Source organism: Fukomys damarensis, unplaced genomic scaffold (assembly GCF_012274545.1).
Source record: "Fukomys damarensis isolate Sample0158 unplaced genomic scaffold, DMR_v1.0_HiC HiC_scaffold_1, whole genome shotgun sequence".
Classification (NCBI taxonomy): Eukaryota; Metazoa; Chordata; class Mammalia; order Rodentia; family Bathyergidae; genus Fukomys; species Fukomys damarensis.
In genome coordinates this window covers 70810393-70826783 of record NW_022900913.1, presented here as the reverse complement: position 1 = coordinate 70826783, position 16391 = coordinate 70810393, and the positions used below count along the sequence as shown (strand labels likewise).

The window sequence follows — 16391 nt, the reverse complement described above, 5'->3', positions numbered from 1 at the left end:
ATGTGCTCCCGGAAGTCGAGCGCCTGGCGGCAGCTTTCCGGCGGTGGGAAAGCGAACGTATTCCTCACCCAAGCGGGGCGCCCTGAGGCAGGTCGGCTACTTGCGGAAAAGGAAAGGCCAGCGACGGTACAGGTCCTGACTTGGAGCCCCGCGGATCAGCAGCTATAGAGGCAGTCAGCAGCAGAGAGGGAATGGTGCGGGGACGCGCCGAGAAGGAGGCGCAGTCCGTGCCCCTCAGGGTTAGTTAATGAGGTGCTCCGCCCTAGCCGGCCCAGGGACCGTGCGCTGCGGGTCCCAGCATGAGTGCGGGCCCCGGCTGTGAGCCCTGCACCAAACGACCTCGGTGGGACACCTCTGCAACTTTGCCGGCGGCCTCGGACTCCCGGAGCTTCCCCGGCAGGCAAAGGCGCGTTCTCAACTCCAAGGACGCACCTGTGCAGTTCAGGGTCCCGCCGTTCTCTCCAGGCTTCGTCCCGGGGCGGGCGGAACCGCACCAAGGCGTCGCCACCTCGCTTGGTACGTGGGGAACTAAGAAGCTTTGTTTTTTTCTTGGTCCCCTTGCTGAACAACTAGGGCTGCTGATGGGGGGGCGGGGGGACTGCGTTTTGCCTAGTGCGGCAGGTGGAGGGAGAAACCTGAGGAGCATTTACTCTTAAGGTGGAAAGTGGCTGGAGACTCCTCCTGTTTACTTTCCTCGGGTTTGCCGGGCGTGGTGGCGCACGCCTGTAATCACAGCACTTGGCAGGCTGAGGCAGGAGGATCACTGTGAGTTCGAGACCAGCCTGGGCTACATAGTGAGTTCCAGGTCACTCTCAACTACATAGCGAGACCCTGTCTCCAAAAAAAAAACAAACAAAAAAACTTTCCTCGGGTTTGATGAACAAAGTGCCTTAGTCATGGAGATCTGCTGCTGTATATAAAACAGTAGGGCCCTGCAGCCTCTAGGACAGTAGATGAAAGAAAGCTGCTGCATCTTCACTTCCTTCTGGATTCCAGAGTGCAGTGATATTAGTCTTAACTACAATTGTACTTGTCCTTGGCTTAAGATGTTGAACACGAGGAGCTCGGTCTCTACCTTCATATCCTAAAGTCTGTTAGGAGACATGGACAAAAGCACAAATCACTATGTGCAACAGAGTAATGGATGTTCTGACATGTGAGGCACAGACTGATGTGTAGGACTCCTATCTCCTTGACCTGGTAGGGATTAGAGACGGTCCTCCCTAAGACACAGTGCTTGTTCTGAAGACCAAAGGATTTATAGGCGTCCCTTGAATGAAGAGGAAGTAAGGAGGTGTTTCAGACATGCAACTGGTCGGTAGAGTAAACAGCAGAATAGTGAGACAAGAGACTGCAGAGAAGCAGAGAAAAAACAGTTCACGCTGTACTGGGATATATAGGTAGTGCTGAGATTGTCGGACTTTTAAGAGCAAGAAGCCATTCTCTCCACTGCAGTGGAGAAGGAGGGTTAGGCTGATTTGTTGAAAAGGCCGTACAGTTTTTGTGTGGGAAATGAAAAATGGATTGAAAGCAAGTAGAGGCCCACTTCTGGTGGTAGACAATTTTGGCTCAGCTTTGAATGTGGACAGTAGGAAAAGGGAGAAGTGGGTGGATTCAGGAGAGCTTCGGACATACTGGAACTTGAGAAAAAAATTCATTTTTGACCAGGAAATTGAGGAGTTCTTAGCATAAACGTAATATGGAAGCTATGGGTGTGTAATCTATATCACTTAAGTTTATAGAGAAAGTAAAGTAACAGAGGGCAGAAACCTTATGAACACCATTTAAAGGTAGACTGAAGAGAAATGGCCAGAAAAGCATAAGGCAAGTCTAACTTATGGTAGAAAAGGCCTATTAGAGGTCTGTCAGTTCTCTTAAATGGTGCACTCTTAGGTACCTGTCTTAGGACTTACAGGCAATGGCAAGCAGACTTGAACTGTCTTTTTTTTTTTTTTTCTTTTATCCCATTCCCTCAAGCCCCCTCCCCTTCATGTACCGAAACTTCCATTTTTTTCCAATCTATTTTGACTTTTTTTTCTTGTCCCTTCCTTTGAACTAAGTTTTGACAGGTGAGCAGGATTTGCTATATAAATGAGGAGAGAGAATTATGTCAGCAGAGGGAATAGCACACCAGGAAGTTGGTGGAATTGAAACATAGGATGGCAGGATGGTAAGATGAGCTTATTTGTGGAAAAATTCCAGTGCCAATTAAGGTGATTAAACTTTATTCTTCAGCTAATGGGGAGGGGCTGCAAAAAAGGCTTTAAACCAAGGAATATCATTTGGTTAATATTATAAAAGGCTGAAGTAGTAGCACTACAAATTCACATTATAAATTTTATCAGATATTATGGAGTAGTATATGTACTTGCTGGCAAGGATTAGGCACTCACTCCTCGTTAGTTGGTCTTCATTTTTCTGTAGAAGAACCAAATGGACATTTCATATGTGCAATGCTTTCTGTATACCTGACACTGGACACCAGTTACATAATGTTCAAAGTTAAATCATTTCAAGTTTTAGAATTCTTTTAGGAACTTGGTGTTTACAATTTTTAAATATAGTTATCCTGGAAGAAGTGGATGATGTAGAAAAATAGGTACTCAGCGTCCTTAAAATTTGTATTATTTGTCTTCCTGGGCACATTTCTTACATTGACTGAAATCTGCACATAGTAGGCAGAACTCAGGATGCTGTTGGCATTCTGATGAGGAATGACTTATCCAATTATGTTGCTATAGGGACTTTGTAGAAATAAAGTCTTCTTTGGAAATGCGGGCAGTTTTAGTACGTTTGTGCCTTTTGCCTATATCTCTATTTCCTGCCTGAATGGTCTCATTGAAATACACTGGTTATTAAGTGATGGCTCTGATAAGTGTGAATGGTATGAAGTCAGAATAAAGTGGGAGAACTACTGATCTCAGTGAAAAGAAATTAGATAGAAGTGTTGAAATACTTGTTGAGTGTCTGCTTTATGAGACTGAGCACTTAATATTCTCACATTTTTATATTCTTAACTGATCCATATAACCCTTGTGAGAGTGCATGTTATTAGCCCTATTTCTGGGTGAGGAAACAGGCTCACAGAAGTGAAGTAACTTGACTAAGGTACTGACACTGACTAAGCAGAGGTCTCACTGCATGATTGTTTGGCTCTGCATCATGTATTGTTTTCATTATTTCTTTTTATCTCCCTTTGCTGTCATTATTTCTAGTTAAGAAAATCCTTAGAAGCCTGGAGAGTATCATTTTACGCTTACTTCAGGAGAAAGAAGGCTAAAGATCTGGAACAGTCCTGTTATGTGTTAGAAAACTTTGCAAACCAGTAGTAGTGGTATTGGAAAAAGAAGTAGAGCAGTCCTTTCACTGGGGCCCAAACAAGAACTAAGATATTTGATTAACAGGAAATATTGGTTGCTCCCCTTTTACTTTTTCTCTTCATCCTGTACTAGGGCTTCAGATATCATAATCAGCAGCTTGCAGACCATGAGTGAACATGTTTTTTTCATTTCAGGACTACAGGAAGGAGCCTTCTTCACTTTCACTGGACATGGTTGTTCGTAAAATCAAACATGTAGATGTTACGTTATATGGACTTAGCTTTGAAGAACTGTGCTTCATGTGTATTAGAGAAACCTAGCCATTGCATCCTGACCATTAGTCCTCATGGGAAAAGGTGTTTTAAGTCTTAACTGACTCAAAATGAGTATTAGGACGCATTGCTGGTTTGTGATTTGGGGTTTTTCTGGATTAGATTAGCTATGTTTGATATTGAGTGTACCTTATCTGAAATGCTGGGACTCGAATTTCAAAGTTTTTGAGATTTTGGATTATTTGTGCAGACTTTATTTGTTGAGCATCCCTCATCTGAAAATGGGAAATGCTCCAAAATCAGTGCCAGTGCTCAAAAAGTTTTGGATTTCAGGGCATTTTGGATTTTCATGTCAGAGATGCTCGACCTATAGAATGAAATTAAATAGGATAAATGGAACTGGAGAAAAGTCTCAGAATCAAATGTTTTATCCTCTTAGTCCCTGCTGATTATAGATAGTGCTTTCATTGACAGCTGACTTGCTATAAAAATACAAAATCAAATCACTAAATTAGTGGTGCTTAACAATGAGAAATAGCATCTGTATATAATTATTTCTTGTGATTGAAACAATATAAAGAATACCAGTCAAAGATTTTTCTAGTTGGGCTATTAGTGTTCTGTGGAAAGTATAAGTTAAATTCTTTTATAGAAACTATAAATTTTATGACACCCAAGTGTAGTGTACTTGAGTATAAAAGTCTATCCAAATCTGAAATGCTTTTCACTTGTGCCATTATCCCAGTAATAGGTAAACTGTTAATTTCATGGTTTGAGCCTGCAACTGTTCAGCTCATATTACAACATTTCAGGACACACAGAGAGATATGAGTCTGACTTAAGGTGCCTAGGTTCTTGCATTGCAATTTAGATAGTGGCAGAGAATGCTTTAAGATTTTGTTTTTTATACTAAAACGTTAGATATTTAATCCATGCCCAGTATATTAAGTTTTGACAACTCATTTCTAATGATTATATAAAATAACTTGCATTTATATTGCATCTCCCACTCCTGAACTATTGAGTTCTGCTTTTGCTACTGAATGTTGATCATTTCTATCTAGTTATCTCTGTCATCGCAAATTTATTATGTGCAGAATTGACCTAATCATATTTTTCCCCTACATTCAATTCTGTATTTCTACTTCACGCTGCCTTGGTCTTTCAAGTCTGTTGAACTTTAAAGCTTAGTATCATCTTTAACTTCCCGTCATCATGAAGTCTATAGTTTTTACTACTCTCAAAAGAATTTGTTTGGTCCTTGGCCAGTAGTTTTTCAATTTAGTTCATTATTAAAATCACTTTTGAAACAAATATGCATCCTCACCACAATGTCGTACAGATTCTGATTCAGTAGGTCTGGGCTGTTGCCCTACCTCCCATTTGTTGCTAACCTCGTGATGACCTGGATAGCTGGAGACCAGTAGCTTTCTCATTGGCTTTTGCCTGTAGCATTTGTCCAAGCCAATTTGTCAGGTGTGGCTGTGAGCTTCCTAGATTGAATTCTGGCGTCACTGCTCTCTATGTGACTTGTGCTTCTTCATGGTTCATTCAGGGTCTTCTGTGACATGTTCCTGACTGACTTTTCAACTCTTATTTCCTATTGCTTTCTTTCAAAGTTCTTTATATTTATCTCCTGTTAGTGCCTTTGTTTATGGTTTTCCCTGTATATGACTACATGTTTATTTCTTAAGGCACAGTTCAAACATTGCATTTTCCAAGAAATCTTAGCAAGTGTCCTCACTTAATCTTATGTCTGAAGGTCATATTTTCCTGGAAAATACCTGAATTTCTTATTCGGACCTCTTTTAATAATAAAGATAATTCAGAACTAACATTTACAGTAGCAAGCATATGTTGGATGGTGTCCTGAACATTTTACGTAGATCATTATTAGTTTATTCTAAACCTCCTATTAGTCCCTTAGAAAATACTGTTAATTTGCATATGTTCCAGATAGGGAATCTGAAACAAATAGAAATAACCCTTCTCCAAGTCACATAAGAAGATATAGATTTGTCCAGGCATTGTAGCACACACCTGTAATCCCTGCACTCAAGAGGCTGAGGCAGGAGGATTGCTGCAAGTTCTAGGACAGCCCGGGTGGGGCCCATAATAAGTTCAAGACCAGCCTGAACTATGTAGCAGGAAACTGTCTCCAAAAAAATAAAAGCAAGCAATAGACTTGAATCTACATGTTCTGATCTGATTTCATCCAAATTAGCATTTTTGTTCTTATCTTTGCTCAGTACTTGAGGGTAGAAGGAGTAATTAATCCACATTTAATACACAGAAATTAACAAAGTGCCTTATGTGTATTACATGACTATATGTGTTTTCTAGTTGAATGAATGTTATGTATATACATTAATTGATTAATTTTTTTATACAGTTTTCAAGCAAAAGGCTATTACCAATTGGATGGACACCAAGGAAATCAAGGCAGCTGAATCAGAAAGGTATAGAGACATACACATACAAAGAAACTAATGAGGAATTACTTTATCTTGCTCTGGGGTATTTTCTCTATTTCTTCTTGCTTTTTTATTTTTCTTCATCTATATTTGTTCATTATCAATTTAAATACTTTATATGAAATTTCCTATGAGCAGAGACCCTGCTTTATGCTTCAGGTACAGAGATCAAAAAAATAGCCCTGAGTTTAAGCTACTTACATTGTAATAGTACATAAAAACATAGAGACATACAATTAACAATCAAACCGCCTGGTTTGATAAATGCTGCAATAAAGGGTTGAGGCAGTAAAGGTATGACTGGCGTTTAGCATATACATAGAAGAACAAAAAGATGAACTTTGCTTTTGGGCCCAAGGAGAGCTCTTAAGGAAGTGAGTAGAGTTTGAGATTTAAAGGAAACGCAGGTAATTTCCAGGTACATAGCTGGGGATGGTCATGTGCAAAGACAAGGAATAAGGGAAGAGCACTCTGTGTCCTTGGGTAACAACAAAGAATATAATTATTGCTGTGTTATTTGTAGAGGTGTCATCCATTAAGTGACATTTTATTTATTATAAGTTGTTTTCAGTTCTTTCTGTTCTCTTGCAGTTTGCATAGTAAAGAAAACAATAATACAAGGATAGAATCCATGATGAGTTCTATACAGAAAGATAACTTTTACCAACATAATGTGGAAAAATTAGAAAGTGTTTCTCAACTAAGTCTTGATAAGTCACCTGTTGAGAAAAGGACACAGTATTTGAATCAGCATCAGACTACAGTGATGTGTAAGTGGCAGAAAGAAGGAAAACATACAGAGCAGCTTTCAGAAAGTGAACCTGCAACGGTGACTCTGGTGCCAGAGCAGTTCAGTAATGCCAACATCGAGCAGTCCCCCCACAGTGATCATCACAGTGACAGAGACAGCAAAGAAAGCAGAGATAATCAACAATTCCTGACACCTGAAAAGCTTGCAAATGTGAAGCAGACAACAGATGAACAGGCCAGAGAAGCCAGAAGTCACCAGAAGGACTGCACATCCTGCCACTCTGGGGAAGACTTTGCAGGTTGTGAGCAGGAGGAGATAGACGTGGTACCAGAGAGCCCATTGTCAGATGTTACCTGTGAGGATGTTGGAACTGAACCAAAAACTGACAACAAATTGAGTAGACAAGAAAATAGCCTAGGAAATTCTCCATTTGAGAAGGAAAGTGAACCCGAGTCACCAATGGATGTAGATAATTCCAAAAATAGTTGTCAAGATTCAGAAGCAGATGAAGAGACAAGTCCAGGTTTTGATGAACAAGAAGATGGTAGTTCCTCCCAAGTAGCCAACAAACCTTCAAGGTTGCAAGCGAATGAAGCTGACAGTGAACTTAAGAAGCAGTATTCTGCTAAAGGGGGCGAAATTAGATTACATTTTCAATTTGAAGGAGGGGAGAGGAGCACGGGGGTAAATGATTTAAATGCCAGACCACCTGGAAGTACTTCTACACTTAATGTAGAATGCAGAAATTCTAAGCAGCATGTAAAAAGGGACTCCAAGATCACTGACCACTTCGTGAGAATACCTAAATCAGAGGACAGAAGGTAATCTTGTCCCTTCAGGAGTATCTCTTTGGGAGCATAATGTATTTTAAAACTTTATACAGGAGGCTTAACAAAGTTAGGCCTTAACGGTAAAATCAATTGACTTCCTTTAACATGTAGGCTAAATTTAAGCCTACACACCAAAGTTTAAATTCTCAGAAGTCCAGAAACACAAAATAAGGAGTAATGAATATTGGCAATCAGATCTTTAGTTTCATGAACTTACAGAATTTATGGATAACTCCAGAACATGAGAATATTGACTTCATAGTAGCTACTGTTGGGCCATTTCCTGAACAAGTGTATATTACACTTTCTCTGATTCTCTTAACAGGTAGACAAGTGGTATTGTACTTGTAAATGAGAAGCTGAAATTTGAATTAGAAAATACATTGCAATCATGTAACTTGTGTCTGCCAATACTGATATTTAAATGCAATATATAGCTGATGACAAAGCTTATATTTTTGCTATTACCCCATATAGAATCGTAAAGCCCATTTGATAATCTCTCTCATCTCATTTCCCTAGCATGGGATCCTAAGTTCATTTCATTGAAGATTAACAGTACTGAGACCTGAGAAGTAGGTGATACTAACCAATGTCTTAGTTACCTTCTCATTGCTATGACAAAGTACTTGACACTTGGAATGTAAAGTAGGAGGTTCATTTTGGCTCATGTTTCAGAAGTTTCAGCCCTATATGTGGCAGGCTCAAATGTAGAAGATGGCATGGTAGATGGGCCTGCTCATGTCATGGTGGTAGGGAACAGAGAGGAGCAGAGCTGAGAGGGAGGTACACACTTCCAGTCATATCTCTAGTGACCAACCTCTAACCAGGTCGTGCCTCCTAATAGCAAGTCAACTGTCGCACACCCATAATTCAGTCACCTTTCAAAAGTGCCCGCTCCTCTGGTACATGAGGCTCTTGGTGGACATCTAAATGTAGAGCATGACCTGTGGCTCATTTCTGTTTTCAGGAAGTGATTTATGTGTACTTCGAAATTCCCACCACAGAAAATGAGCCCTTGGTTTTTATTGTAAGCTTTATAAGTTTTCGTATTGATTGTAAATGTAAAACAAATGAGGCAGCAAGGTTGGCACACTTTAAATAGGATCATTCTGGGTTTAAGTTTTGTACTTGTGTGTCCAAATGAACTGAAGCAATAAATTTGTCACTGAATACATTTATCTTGACCTTAGAAAAGAACAGTGTGAAATCAGACATCAAAGAACAGAAAGGAAGATGCCTAAGTACATTCCACCTCACCTTTCTCCAGACAAGAAGTGGCTGGGAACTCCTCTGGAGGAAATGCGAAGGATGCCTTGGTGTGGGAGTCGGCTGCCTCTCTTGAGACCATCTGCCAATCACACAGTGACTATTCGGGTGGGTTTCACCTCTTGCTCAGGAGCAGAGAAGACTGAAGATCCTGATTTATTTATTAATTAATATTTATTAATGTGAAAAGCAGACTGAGGCATATATAGTACTCAGAAGTGTACAACACAGAGTTAAATGATTTTTTACTTAATGTGGCCTTTAAATCAGCAAGATGAATCATTGTCAGCTAATGATGAAATTGTATTTTTCAGTATTTTTAAGAAACCTCATTGGGTTCTTCCCCCCATCCCACCCTTTTAGATTCATTTGACAAGCTGGCATGGTAGTACACATCTATCCCAGCACTCTGGGAGGCTGACACAGAAAGATCAAGCCCAGCTTGGATAACTTTATTTATTGACTTGACAAGACCTCATCTTAAAAATTGAAACAGGGATGGTGATGTAGCTCAGTGCAAAGGCCCTATTTCAATCCACAATACGAAATTAAAAAAAAAAAAATTCAGTTGACAGTATTTATGAGTACCCACTACATGTTTGCAAATGCGAAATTCTATATGGTTCAGTACATTTTCCAGCTTTGCCCATTTTTCAGAGCTTCAGATTCTTCTGTGCACCTGTATGACTACCTCACAGGTATCTCAAACTCCATATGTCATAAACCAATCTTACATTTTAAAATTTGTAGTAAAATATGCAGAGCATAAGATTTAACATTTTAACCTTTTAAAGCGTACAATTCAGTGACATTAAATAATATTCACAATGTTGTGAGCTGGGCTTGGTGGTGCACACCTGTAATCCCAGCATTCGGGAGGCTGAGACAGGAGGATTGCTGTGAGTTCGAGACCAGCCTGGGCTACATAGTGAGTTCCAGGTTATTCTCAACTACGTAGTGAGACCCTGCCTTAAAAACAAACAAAACAAAAAAACAGCATTGTACAACCATCACCCACTGTCCATTTCCAAAGCATTTTTATCTTTCCAAACAAACTTTGTATCTGTTAGGCCATAGCATCTGAGGCCTTGCACCCCCCAGCTCCCAAGTAACTCCTTTCATATGAGGGTCTTGTTTACTTTAAACCAATTTTACTGAGGTATATAAAGTTCATATATTATAAGTGCTCAGTTTGGTGAGACTTAAGAACTATGTGGACATTAACATAGCCACGCCTCAGGTTTCCATTCACTCACTGAGCAGGTTTGAATATTCATCTCGTTTGTAGTCTCTCTAGATTTCACACTATAAACACTACTTAGAAAAACTGATTTATGATACCTTTTGTAGTAAACTTAGGTTTAGATATAATTAAATATTCTGAAATTCAGTTTTTATTAGTACATGTTTGCCATGCATAATAACCACATAAATCACAGGAAATTTGTACCTGTACATAATATATCTTAATTCTTTTTTTCCTGTTCCCTTCCCTGCCACCCTTCATCTCCTCCCCATTTACAGAAGTTTTATTTAGATTTTTTTTCCTCTCATTCTCTTTTTTTCTAATCCCTTTTCCATTCTTTCTCTTCCCTTTCCCATTTAAACATATTCTTATTTGCCAATATCTGTCTTGCATTTTGCTCCTTATTTACTCTTTGGGTTTCTCACACAAGAGAAAAAAATGCAATGTTTAAACTTGTTTGTCCAGTTTATTGCACTTAAAATTATGGTCTCAGGGTGGATCCTTTTAGCTAAAAATGGCTCAAGTTTATCCTTTTTAGCAGAGTAGTACTCCATTGTATATATACCACATTTTCTTTATCCATTCATTCATTGATGGGTATATGGGCTGTTTCCAAGATTTAGCTATTATAAAACTGTTGTGGCTGGGGATTTAGCCCAGTGGTGCTGCGCCTGCCTTGCAGCACAAGGTCCTGAATTCAATCCCCAGTACCCAGAAAACAAAAAACTGGGCTGCTATAAACATGAGAATGCATATATCACTATGATGCTTTTAACACTTTCGTGAAGATACTAAGAAGGGAAATACCTGGATCAAATGGAAACTCTAGTTTTAGTTCTTTGAGGAAACTCTATACTTATTTCCATAGTGGTTATACCAATTTACACTCCCACCAGCCATGGAGAAGAGTTCCTTTTTCCCCACAGCCTCACCAGCAGTTGTTACTGGTTGATTTTGTGATGATAGCTATTCTTTTGGAGTGAGATGGAATCCCAGTGTTGTTTTCATTTGCATTTCACAGATGACCAGTAATGTTGAAATTTTTTTCATATATTATTTGCTGTTTGTACTTTCATCTAAGAAGTGTCTATTCATTTCGGATTCCCATTTTTTCATTGGGTCTTTAAATTTGGGGGCGTGATTTTTTTTTTAAGTTCTTTGTATATTCTAGATATTAGTTCTTTGACTGAAGAGTACCTGGCAAAGAACTTTTCCCACTCTATGGGTTGTCTCTTCACTCTGTTGGTGATTTCTTTGGTTGTGCTTAATTTGATGTGATCTTAGTTGTTGATTCTTTGTAGTATTTCCTGTGTGATCAGGGTTTTTGTTCATAAAGTCTTTGCCTACACCTGTGTCTTTAGGTTTTACCTAAATTCTATCTCCTTACAGATTGTTTCTGTTTTAATATTTAGATCTTTGATCTATATCAATTTTAGTTTAGTGGATGGTGAGAGATGCAGGTCTAGGATTACTCTTCAGAATGTTCAAAGACAGTTTTCCATCCACCATTTATTAAACAGGCTATCTTACTTGAACTGAAGGTCTTTGGCCCGCTTGTCAGTTATAAGGTAGCTGATCCACTTGGAATTGTTTATGCTATCTTCTACTCTGTTCCACTGATGCCCAAGTCTGTTTTTGCGTTTTTTGTTTTTTGGTTTTTTTTTTATGTTGGTTGGTTGGTTGGTTGGTTGGCTGGGTTTTTTGGCCAGTCCCATGCTGTTTTTAATCACAGTAATCACAGTTGCTTTCTATTATAAACTTCAAGTCAGGGTTTGTAATACCCTTTGCCATGCCCTTGTTGCTCAGAATTGCTTTTGCTATTCTAGGTCTCTACTGATTCCATATGAATTTTAGGATTTTTTTTTTTTTTTTTTTTTTTTTTTGTGGGGGATGGGATTGCATTAAACCTGTCTATCAGTTTTGGAAGTATAGCCATTTTCACTATGTTGGTTTGGCCTATCCAAGAACAAAAGATATCTTTCCATTTTTTTGTCATCCTCTTCAGTCTCCTTTTCAGAGTATAATAGTTTTCAATGTGAAAGCCTTTCACTTCAGTAGATTCATTCCTGTTTCATTTTTCTTAATGCTATTGTAAAAAGTTCCTATTGTTTCCTGAATTTCTCAGTGAGTTTATTATTTGTATACAGTCATGCTATTGATTTTTGAGTGTTGACTTTGTATCCTGCTATGCTGCTGGATTTAGTTACTAAATCTAGGAGGGGGGTCTTCTATGTAGAATGTCATGTCATTAGCAAATAATGTTAATTTAACTTCTTCCTATTTTTTATTCTTTCTCTTGTCTAATTGCTATGGCTAATGTTTGCAGAACTGTGTTGAACTGGAGCAGTGACAGTGGGCATCCTTGTCTTGTTCCTGATTTCAGAGTGACAACTTTTAGTTTTTGACCATTTAATATGATATTTCACAGTTCTATATAACATGTTTAGTGATGATATTTACCAGGGTTGTTGTGTTTATACTGAACTCTGAAAGATGAGCTTAAGTTTCAGTCTCAGGAGTAACACAAGAGAATTCAAGACAGATAGATAAGCTTGAAAGAAAATGTTAAGTGTTAGAAACGATTTGTTTTAGAAATGAAAAACAGTTGGTCTGTTAGAGCTTAGAATTTAGATGTGGAATGGTGGAAGAAAAGACTTGAAAAGTGATTTGGGTCCATTCTTGACCATTGCTAACAGGAGAGTTTCTTTAAATATCAGACCAACAGTTTAAGCTGGGTACCGGTAGCCCTATCTACACAACAGGCTCAGGCCAGAGAATTGCTTAAGTGCAAGCATTTAAGACCAGCCTGGGAGCCATAGTAAGAGACCATCTCACCATACAGGTAAGTAGTTCATTTTCCTGGTATCTCTGACTTCTTGGAGTCTCCACTTGCAGCTTTGACTTCACTTTTATAGGTTTACACATTGCTGGTCAAGAGAAACTTGTAGGTACTTTGACCCTGCTACATACTGTCTTATCTCCCAGGATTTCCTTTGAAATCAGGATGGAAACCTCTATGACCTCTTCACTCTTTGAGCAGTGGTGGCAGTCTCTGACTTAACACTGGGAAGTGAATCCCAGGGAAACAATTCCCTGGAAGGCTCAATTTAAGGAAAGTACTCCAGAGGTCTCATCTCCAAAGACTGTGGTCTGGAAAGTTCACAAAACAAATACCTGTGATGGGTGAAGTCTTGCCAATTCTTGAGAAGCCCAGAAGGCATCTTTCTTGTCCAGGTACAAAGTACTTGGCTTCTTTTTATTGATAGTGTCTTTAGTAACTGCATCCTCATTGTCCAAAACTTTACAAGCTCTTCTTTTCTGGCTGAATTGCAAGTTTTTCATATGTTTCTATTCTACTTTGCTCCTGGTTCTCATTGTAAATCTTGCTGAAAGCACCCACCAATATGAATGCCACTGCCTCAGTGCTGTGTTGCTTTGAAATTCCCTCCATGAGATAAACTAGTCCATCATTTTTATTCTCAGCTTTACAGAAAGTCTTAAAGCATGGAAAAAAATGTAGACCTGGTCCTTGTCAGAATGTAACACGAGTGGGTTCTAGTCCATTTCTCAACAGAGTCATTATTTCCATCTGACACATCATCAGCACAGCTTTATTGTCTGTATTCCTATTAGCCTGACAGTGTCCATCCCCACCAGATTCACCCACTAAGCTCCAGACATTCTGTAACCCCCTTCTTCACACTCCTCCAATTCCTTCTGCCAAGCAATTCTAAAAGCTTCTGAACTACATCATCATGTATAGTGATAACAAATGACTACTTGGTACCAATTTTTTTTAGTTAGTGTTCTATCACTGTGACATGATATCTGAGATAATCAGCTTACCAGGAGGAATATTTATTTTGGCTCACGGTTTCAGGATTTTATTGTAAGGTTGCTCAGCCCATTGCTATAGGCTGTGACTGCACAGTACATGAAGACAGAAGCATGTGGCTGAGGAGATCTGTACATCTCCTGTGAGCCCAGAAACAGAAAAAGCATCCAGGGCCTCAATGTCACATTCAAGGGCACAGCTCCAGTGACCTGGGCCCTATGGAGCCTAAAGGTTTCATTGCCTCTGGTAGCACCTAAGGGAGGATCAAGCCTGTAACACATGAGCCATCAGGGAAACTCAAGATCCAAACTATAGCAGCAAGAATCTTTCCTAATTTTCCTGGTTTGGTTTTTACTGTTGAGGGCTCAGCTCAATTGTTGGTTTCTCATGGAAGTCCCCTCGACTCACCAGATAAGTTAAAAAATCTATCTAGTACAGATTATTTTAGCGCTATGAACCTCTCATTTATGGCATACTGTGTTTAATTCAATATTCACATTAATTCCTATGATTAATTCTCTACAGTGAAATGCCGATATATACTTCCTCATGGAAAAACCTTGAAAATACTGTGTGATTGTGCTTCGCACAAAAAGCCAAATATTGTGTTATTCCATTTGCATGAAATATCTGGAATAGGCAAAATAAAACTTAAGATACCTCCTTCCTCAAACATTTATGTAATGATTACTACAGTAGCTATGCATGTTTGCATATGTGTATACTTATGTACATATGTAAATATATTCCAGGTACTGCCTTAAATACAGTGTTCTGATACAAAATGTGCTTATTACCATGAAGAAAATTGGGTCTTGTGAGGGAAGTATGCTCCTGTATGATAATGACTTAATAAAATGCCTGTTTGTAAATTTCTAAAAGATTTCATAGTGGAAATAAAAATTTAGCTTGGCTCTTAAAGTGAAAGAGGTTTAACCACATTAAATGGGAAGGTGGTGATTGGAATCACTTGTATTACTATGTGGTACATAGGCATATACAAATGAAAGTAAATTTGCTATGTTTAAGGAAATAAATGTTGGCTTGTCCAAAATGAAATCAGAGTAAGAATATATATTATGGTTTATATTTTAAATGTTTCCCCCATGTCTCGTGTGTTGGAAGGCGATTGGATTATGGCTTGCTGTTGAGTCTGTTTGGAGGTTGGTCACCAGGGGCATGACCTAGAAGGATATATCTCCTTCCCCAGCTGTTTTCTGTGCTATCTGCTCCCTGGGAGCCAGGAATTAAGTGGCTTTCCTCCATTCTGCCCCTGTGCCATGTCTTTTCTGTCTTGGAGCCAGACAACAATGCAATAAAATCATGAGCAAAAATGAAAGATTTGAGTGTCAGGTATTTTGTTCCAGTGTCAAAAAAATGATTAAGACATGCAAAGCAAAATGACATTAGCAATCAGAGCATAGGCATTACATAATGACAGGACTGGGAGGGAATACTTTTAAGAGATAATGTTATCTCCAAAGTGGAGTAAGGGTTTTATGGGCAATGAACATGACTGGGAACATCTGGAGTTAGGTAGATAGATAGAAGACTATCAACTGTCAGCAGAAACTCAAGCACAGAATGTAAGGGCCCAGCCCCTAGAAGGATGGAAATACCTAGGACATGGTGACTTGGAAACTGACTGGACGTGAGGAATAGCAGCAGCAGCTAAAGAAGACTCCAGAGGTGCCTTGCTTGGAAGCCAAGCTCCATTTTATAGCATCTACTTGGCTCCTTTCTTAAGATTATTTTATAGAAGAAACACACAGTATTTATGCACTTACAATTTTCCTATTTACCCTCTATTTCAGGTAGATCTTTTGCGAGCAGGAGAAGTTCCTAAACCTTTTCCTACACATTACAAAGATCTGTGGGATAACAAGCATGTCAAAATGCCTTGCTCTGAACAAAACTTATACCCTGTGGAAGATGAGGTGAGGACAAAGCTGAGGTTTTTTTAGTCCTTAAAACTTGATGTAGTACTCTGTCTTCTGATAAAGAATAATTTAGAATAGGGGCTGGGGATGTTGGCAAGCGCAAGGTCCTAAGTGTGATCCCCATTACTAGGGTGGGGGGTAGGGGATAATGATGATGATGATGATCTACTGTCCCTTTTAGGGCCAGGGATTTAGTTCACTGGCACCATGTGTGCCTCACAAGCACAAGGTCCTGAGTTTGATCCCCAATACTGAAAAAAAAAAAATCTATAGAATAGTTTGATCATGTTTTTATTTTTCTGAAAGAATGGTGAGCGAACTGCAGGGAGCCGGTGGGAGCTTATTCAGACTGCACTTCTCAACAAATTCATACGACCCCAAAACCTGAAGGTATGTTCTTTTTGCTATTCTTGCCTCATATATAACTCTTAGAGTTGGGCCTTCTGTTTTGTTC

The 16391-nt window shown here is 39.1% G+C and overlaps 1 protein-coding gene across 4 annotated transcripts in view; it reads left to right on the top strand.

Moving 5' to 3' along the window:
• Positions 1-15: 15 nt before the first annotated feature.
• The window catches only part of Parg (poly(ADP-ribose) glycohydrolase), a 110928-nt gene continuing 94552 nt past the window's right edge, over positions 16-16391 (top strand). For 3 of the 4 annotated variants that reach the window (XM_010622500.3, XM_010622501.3, XM_010622503.2), the window contains exons 1-6: positions 16-516; positions 5985-6051; positions 6658-7638; positions 8841-9024; positions 15812-15934; positions 16244-16327. In XM_010622500.3, the coding sequence (XP_010620802.1) occupies positions 300-516; positions 5985-6051; positions 6658-7638; positions 8841-9024; positions 15812-15934; positions 16244-16327 (1656 nt within the window). In that variant the 5' untranslated portion in view covers positions 16-299. The remainder of the gene's footprint in view (positions 517-5984; positions 6052-6657; positions 7639-8840; positions 9025-15811; positions 15935-16243; positions 16328-16391) is intronic. The other variant, XM_033761906.1, reaches the window with a different exon arrangement.